The sequence below is a fragment of the Humulus lupulus genome, chromosome 3, assembly GCF_963169125.1.
Source record: "Humulus lupulus chromosome 3, drHumLupu1.1, whole genome shotgun sequence".
In the NCBI taxonomy this organism is placed as follows: Eukaryota; Viridiplantae; Streptophyta; class Magnoliopsida; order Rosales; family Cannabaceae; genus Humulus; species Humulus lupulus.
Window position 1 is genome coordinate 70,165,609 of NC_084795.1, and position 8,249 is coordinate 70,173,857.

The following is an 8,249-nucleotide window of genomic DNA, read 5'->3' on the forward strand; positions in this document are numbered from 1 at the left end:
AAAACACCATATGAGTTACTGTTTAATAAAATTCCTGCTTATGATCATTTACGTGCCTTTGGATGTTTAGTCTTTGCTTCTACTCTCACTGCTCATAGACACAAGTTTTCACCAAGGGCTAGAACTTGTGTATTTATGGGATATCCTCAAGGAATTAAAGGGTATAAACTTTATGATATACATAATAAACAGTTTTTTATTTCTCGCAATGTTGTGTTTCATGAACAAATCTTCCCTTTTCAGAAACTTAATGCTGATAGTCCAAACTTGGACCCTTTTTCTCAAACTGTATTACCTCATACTACTATTACTGATTATATGCATTGTGATTATCCTCCTATGTCTCGCATTACTGCCCCTTCTTCTGCACAGGAAAATAACAATGACATAGCAGATTCACAAACCATGGACATCGACTCATCTGCACCTAATGAAGAACTCATGGAATCAGTTTCTGTCCCTCCTGTTCTTCGAAGATCCAGCAGAGTTACCAAAACACCAGCTTATTTAAGAGATTTTGAATGTTCCTCTTTCATTCAAGATCAATCCTCCACACCTCATCTTTTATCTAAAGTCCTATCTTATTCTAAGTTATCTGAGTCTTACAAAAATTTTGTCTTTGCAGTTTCATCTCATAAAGAACCACAAGTTTATTCAGAGGCTGTGCAGCATGATCATTGGGTAAAAGCTATGCAACAGGAGCTTGATGCACTTAACAACAATCACACTTGGACTATTACAGAATTACCAGCCAACAAAAGGGCAATTGGGTGCCGATGGCTGTACAAAATTAAATATAACAGTGATGGTAGCATTGAACAGTATAAAGCCCGACTTGTTGCTCAAGGTTATACGCAACAAGAAGGGCTTGATTTTTTTGATACATTCTCTCATGTTGCTAAAATGGTTACCCTTTAACTACTGCTTGCTATTTCTACTATCAAAAAATGGCATACTTTGCAATTAGATATTAACAATGCCTTTCTTAATGGCGACCTCAATGAAGAGGTGTACATGACTCTACCTAAAGGACTAAATCTATCTACTTCTCTAAATGCAGGTTCTAATTTGGTCTGTAAACTGCATAAGTCCCTGTATGGCCTCAAGCAATCATCCAGACAGTGGTACAAAAAGCTCTCGGATGCCTTGTTACAAGAAGGTTTCACTCAATCTTTGGCCGATTATACTCTGTTCACAAGAGGATCTGAAGACTCTTTTATTGCACTACTTGTGTATGTTGACGACATCATCATCACTGGTCCCAACATCACAGTCTTACACTCACTACAAAACTCCCTGCACCAGAAATTCAAGCTTAAGGCACTTGGCAACCTTCAATACTTTCTAGGCTTTGAAATAGCCAGAAAACAAGACAACTTATTCCTCTCTCAGCGAAAGTACACCTTACAATTACTTGAAGATACTGGCTATACAGGGAGCAAGCCTAGCAAAACACCCATGGATCCTAAGCTCAAATTAAATAATGAAGATGGGGAACTCATTGCCAATCCTTCTCAGTATCGCCAACTCATTGGCCGCTTGCTCTATCTCACCTTGTCTCGTCCAGACATTACCTATGTAGTCAATCATTTGAGTCAATTCATGTCTGCTCCTCGTTCACCTCACTTACAAGCCATTCACCATCTACTTCGGTATCTTAAGGGAACACCGGGTCAAGGCCTTCTATACTCTGCATCTTCTACTCTGCAATTACGAGGATTCTCAGACTCCGATTGGGCTTCCTGCCCAATCACTCGAAGATCAACAACAGGCTTCTGTATTTTTTTGGGCGATTGCCTCATCTCATGGAGAACCAAGAAACAGCCCACCATATCTAAAAGCTCAGCTGAAGCCGAATATCGAGCATTAGCATCTACAACCAGTGAAGTTACTTGGCTTCAATACCTTCTCAAAGATTTCCATATTCCTCAACCGCATCCTTCCTTCATTTACTGTGACAATCAATCCGCCATCCACATAGCTAATAACCCCACTTTTCACGAACGAACTAAACACATAGAGTTGGACTGTCATTTCATTCGGGATAAGATCAAGACATCTCAGATCAGACTCATACCTATATCCAGCACCTTACAACTAGCAGATGCCTTTACGAAGCCCTTGACTTCACCAGTTCTCAACTCTCACATCTCCAAAATGTCTGTATACAACATATACAGTCCATCTTGAGGGGGGTATTAGGACTAGCATTATTTGTTTATCCTTTCTGTTGTATTATGACGGTTGTTTGTTACCGTTATTTTGTTTGTTAGCTTAGTTTATTAGTTGAGTTAGTTAAGCAGAGTTGTTGGGTCATTTTCAACCAATTCTGTTAGGCTTCTGTGAAGCTTAGCTGCTTTGTTCTATATATTAGTCTTGATGCTCGAATGTGCAGATTAACTGATTCAAGCTTAATAAAAATTTTCTCCATTTTTTTCATTCCGCAATAGTTAACATGCCTAGTACATGAAATTTCCCTTGTCTTATGGGTCCCTAGCTGCCTACTCATTTTAATGCCAAACCACAGCTAGCCACCTACCTATATAGACTTGTCTATGGCCAACAAATTAATACTGCGAAATAGTCAAAACTTCAAATGGTGAATTTAGATAGCCCAATTTGTATTGTCTTTATTAGGTACTAGATCGTACTAATAAACCGACTCTGGTTAATTACTCAAACACAGACATATATATATATATATATATTACATATATGTATATATGAGAAGATTACATATCACAATTCAATTCACAGCATAATACTCCAATTTCACAATAGTAGTCTCTAAGCCGAACACTTTCTACCAATAGAGACATTTGGGGCAGCAATTACGTATTTGATCTTTGCTACTCACAGTATATCTTTTAGGAAAAGTAGTGTTAAACAACCCCCAATAAGAAGGACTAGATACACCAAAAAGAAAACAACAAACATAACCTAACCCGAATACAAATACAATACAATAATATATATATATATATATATTTACAAATGGAGGTGGGGGTTTTGATATAGTTAAAATGGGGAGTATCAAGTATGTAAATATACAAATGGCAAATGAATTTTTCAATTTGAGGTGATGATTAGACATTTTAAGTTGATTTTTCATTACACGGTTTCACTTTAAATGTGGGATCTTAAATATAGATATAGACCATTCTGATGATGATGGGTACATGAACTATTGCTCTATAGATTAATTACAAATAGGATTTGCACACCGAATTATACATAATATCTAAAGACTTCCTATTATTATAATTTTCAATGGAGTAAAAAAAGTGATATTCTAATTCTTGGGATCTCAACATCAAATGTTGGTATGCGCTTACCAATTACATTACGTCAATTGTGATCACAAAGCAATTATTTACGTATTGATTGGTACATGTTTCTGGAGTGAGTAACCAAGAAAAACCTTCTATTTTAATTTTCAGGACAAGAGTAATATTATATGGTACATATAAAAAAGATGACGATAGTTCAAAAAATATCAAGACATTATTATCAACTAAATACTCATTTTACTCAATTAAACAAATAACAAAAGAACAAACCACATACCAAATAAGCATTAATAAACAATAATATTCCAATCTTATTATTAACAACTAATTGATCACCTAACTCACAAAGTTTATGTGACCAAATGTGTGACGCCCGGCAATCTAAAGGTTTTTCGTTGATTTTTTTTATTTTTATATAAATATATATTTTATATATATCGATCTAAAATGCATGTAATTTACGTGATTGTCTAATAAAATAACCTAATTTTAGGCGTTAAAAATATACAGTTATACCAAAATCAGAGCTCGACTTAAAAGTTATTATTCCTTCTTAAATATATAAAACTTAAAATATGATTAGCAGTTTTCCATTTGACAATAATAAACATTTATTATTTATTTATTTTCATAAAAATATATTAAAATCACATGTCTTATTTTTTTATGAGTTATTTAGTGAATAAAACATTTTAAAAAAAAACTCAAATATCAGAATAATATTTGTAAATTAATGCGAGTTTGAAGGTTTTTTATTTTTTAAAAAAGTATTATTACTGGAAAGACCTCAGAAAACAACAGGGGTCGATTTCCTATTATTTGACATTTTTTGTTCGTTATGGTTAATTAATTTTGGTTTGATCTTGAACTTGACTTGGTCCTTTTTATTAAATGTGACTCGCTTTGAATATTCGTAAATAAAAATTCGAAACTAAAAATGTAAATATCAGTTTGATTATTGGACTACCGTAGTATATAAAAATTGGGAACTAAAATGTCAATCAATTTGATTAATGGACTATCGTAAATGAAAATTCGAAACTAAAAATGTCAATCACTTTGGTTATTGGACTATGGTAAATAAAAATGAAAAACTAATTGAATGTCAATCACTTGATTATTGGACTATAGTAATAAAAATTAGAAACTAAAAGGGTCATTCACTTTGATTATTAGCTAGTGATTATTGGATTATGCTAAATGAAAATTACAAACAAGAAATGTCACGACTGAGTCGGCTCATGACACATTTATTTAGAACTATCTAGAATATCAACAATATTATGTGTTGTCCTTGTTTCCACCATTGGACTTGTGGCAGTTATTAGAGGAGTAATTAAGCTCCTCGAGCGCTGATGAGGTTTCGTAGAGCTCGCGTAGAGCTCCTCGGAGTGTAAGGTTCCCCCTAGTACCATGATCTGGCCAGGTGTGGATGTCAAGGGAGGCCACGTCCCGTGATCCGGTGTCTCCCAGTGAGGCCATGTGTTTAGGGTAAGTTTGAGTCATTTTGGTGGAGTGTTATGCGGTATTATGTTTGTTTTGGTATGTTTGCAGGAATTAGGAGAAGAAAACATGAAGTTTGGGAAATTACTGAAAAATCAACTTAAATTGGGAAATTTATGCTAAATGTTGACAAAAAGGAGTTTGAAGACTCATTTGTGGAGATAATTGTTCGATTTGGAGTTTGGAATCAAGTTTTTTTGAAGAATTAGAGGGGCCGCGGCGCTTGAATGAAGAGCTGCGGCGCAAGAGAGAAGCAGAGAAGGCTAATTTTTTGGAATTTTGAAGGGTCGCGGCGCCTGAGGGAAGCGCCGCGACGCTCGCTAGAGTCAGAGAGGGGGCTGCGCTTGAACAAAGAGGCGCGCCACGGCGCTTGGATGCTAGGGCTGCGGCGCGTGTGGCTGAGCGTGGCCTGCAGAAGTGGAAAAATTGTTAGATATTTTAGGGTTTCTTTTTAAATACGTTTTAAGAGTTAATTAGGGTATTCTATTCATTATTAGGGGTGTAGAGAAGTCATTAGAGGCAGAGGAGAACATTGAAGACCTAGAGTTTGATTTCTTATTTTCTTCTGTAATCTCTTTACTGGAGTTTATGTTTATATTTAATTTGATTAATTTCATTATGTCTGCTTTGAACTAATCTTGTTATTAGGGTTTTAGTGGATTCTTCTTGAAACTTTTGATCTCTTAATGAAATTTTCCTGAATTTCTTTCTTCTGTTGTGGATTATTTATCATATGCTTAATGCTTGTGAATGTTTGATCATCATTTACATGTTTATATGATTTTAACCTATACTCTGAAAAGAGAAGGCTAATTATGCTATAGGTAAATAATCACAATTTTATATTAGACGGAAGTACTTTTATGAATTGTGTAGTTTAGGGATTATGTGCTTAAAGCCTGCAATATATTGATTTACCACAAAGATGTAGGAAATAGTATATTGTAGAGAATTATAGATCCTGACAAGACTATAATTTATAATTGTAATCTGCTACCACAATAGAATTAAGAAATCTTGAGAATTGGTTAGAAATCATAAGTAGATGGTTGATGAAACTAAAGCCCTAACTTTTGCATCTATTGAATTAAATCAAATTTCATCTCTGCATTTCTTTAAGTACTTAGTAGTTTTCTTAATTTTTAGTAATAATTATTTTATTTATCAATCTGAAATTATTATTCAAATCAATTAAAATTAGAGGTTAATTATTGGTAATTAATATCAGTCTTCGTGGGATCGACACTTGACTTATCATATATTACTTGATTAGACCGCGTATACTTGCGTGTTACTTTTTGGAGATCAAGTTTTTAGCGCCGTTGCCGGGGGACTGTTTTTATTAATATCAATAAGTTAATTTTTGTTCTAATTTGATTTATTTTTTTTTCATTTTTTTTAACATTTATTCGGATCAAGGTTCTCTTGTGTTTTAGGACTTGTTGGTATATGCGAAGCAATAGACAAAAACAGATTATACCAATAGACCGGGAAATTGAAAGAACGTGCAGACAGAACCGGAAAATAAAAAGGAAATTGGAATTCACCATGGCTGACAATTTGGGAAATGGTGCTAATAATGGTTAAGGGGCTGCTGAGGTTCCAAGGGAGCAAGGAGCACGAACATTAAGAGATTATGTACTTCCTACTGTTACAGGAGTGCATTCATGCATTAGACCTCCAACCATTGCTGCCAACAACTTTGAGATTAAGCTAGCCATCCTTCAGATGGTTCAAACAACTGTTCAGTTTGGAGGTATGCCGACGGAGGACCCTAATTTACACATAGCTAATTTTCTGGAGTTATGTGCAACGTTCAAGATGAATTGGGTTAATGATGATGCTATAAGACTAAGGCTATTCCCATTTTCACTGAGGGATAGGGCGAAAAGTTGGTTGATATCCTTACAAGCGAATTCGATCACTACATGAGAGGAGTTAGCTCAGAAATTCCTTGCCAAGTTCTTTCCTCCAGCAAAGGCTGCAAAGTTAAGGGGTGAGATTAATAATTTCTATCAGTTGGATGGACAGTCACTGTATGATTCTTGGGAGCGCTTTAAGGAGTTGTTAAGGAAGTGTCCGCACCATAGAATAGAAAAGTGGATGTTGGTGCATAATTTTTATAATGGGTTGAATGGTACGACAAGAACAATTATAGATGCTGCAGCGGGAGGTGCCTTTATGAGTAAAAGTGCTAATGAGGCATATGAGCTATTAGAGGAGATGGTGATGAATAATTATCAATGGCCAGCTGAAAGGGGACAGCCAAAGAAGGTGGCTGGAATGATGGAATTGGATGCCATAACCATGCTTACAGCTCAAGTAGCAGCCTTGACGAAGCAATTACAAAAGACTACACTCCCATCTCAAGCTACGCAAGTTCAAAACTTATGTGAAGTGTGTGGTACAACCCATCAACCAAACCAATGCCCTGCCATAGACATGAATAACATGCCCATGGAAGAAGTCCAAGCCATAGGGAATTACCAAAGACAGCCTAATAATCCCAATTCCATGACCTACAACCCAGCTTGGAAGAACCATCCCAACTTTTCCTGGTCTAACAACCAAAACACCCTCCAACCTTATCCTCCACCTCAGCCACCATATCAACCTACCCAAAATAGGCCACCTTATCCACAACAATATGCACTCCAAAATCCTCCACCGGGCTATTATCAACCTACCCAAAATAGACCACCTCCCCAAATGCCAATGAAACCAGCTGAACCCCAACCTGATGTGCTTAATCAATTCATGACTGAAACTAAGGCATCCATAAGAAGTTTGGAGACTCAAATAGGGAAATTGGCTACTTTAATGACAAATAGAGCTCACGAAAATTTTCCTAGCACTATAGAAGTTAATCCTAAAGAACAGTGCCAAGCTATTACTTTGAGGAGTGGAACGAGATATGAAGGGCTAAAGAAGAGTCAGTCAGAAGAAGAGAAGAAGTTGGATGATAAAAAGGTTACTGAAGGCCTTAAGGAAGAAGAGGAGACCCCACCTGTAACTATTGAGCATCATGTTAGAGTTCCATATCCACAAAGACTTCGCAAGCATAATTTGGATAAGCAGTTTGCAAAGTTTTTAGAAGTGTTCAAGAAGCTACACATAAATATACCATTTGCGGAAGCATTAGAATAGATGCCTAGCTATGTAAAGTTTATGAAGGAGATTCTCTCGAATAAGAGAAAGATGGGTGATTACGAAACAGTGGCGTTAACAGAAGAATGTAGTGCAATTTTACAAAGGAAGCTTCCTCAAAAGTTAAGAGATCCTGGGAGTTTTACCATTCCATGCACTATTGGGGAGTTTGAATGTAAGCATGCACTATGTGATTTGGGGGCGAGTATTAATTCAATGCCTCTGTTTGTATTCCGGAGGCTTGGTTTGGGGGAAGCTAGGCCAACTACAATAACATTACAGCTGGCTGATAGATCTGTGAAGCATCCA

The 8,249-nt window shown here is 36.0% G+C and overlaps 1 protein-coding gene across 1 annotated transcript; it reads left to right on the plus strand.

The window, feature by feature from the left end:
* Positions 1–918: 918 nt before the first annotated feature.
* Positions 919–2,190, plus strand: LOC133824336 (uncharacterized mitochondrial protein AtMg00810-like; the record flags this gene model as incomplete). The annotated part of the gene is made up of 1 exon (XM_062257218.1): positions 919–2,190. A coding segment is annotated over one exon (1,272 nt), but the record flags the coding sequence as incomplete, so codon positions are not given.
* Positions 2,191–8,249: the final 6,059 nt, after the last annotated feature.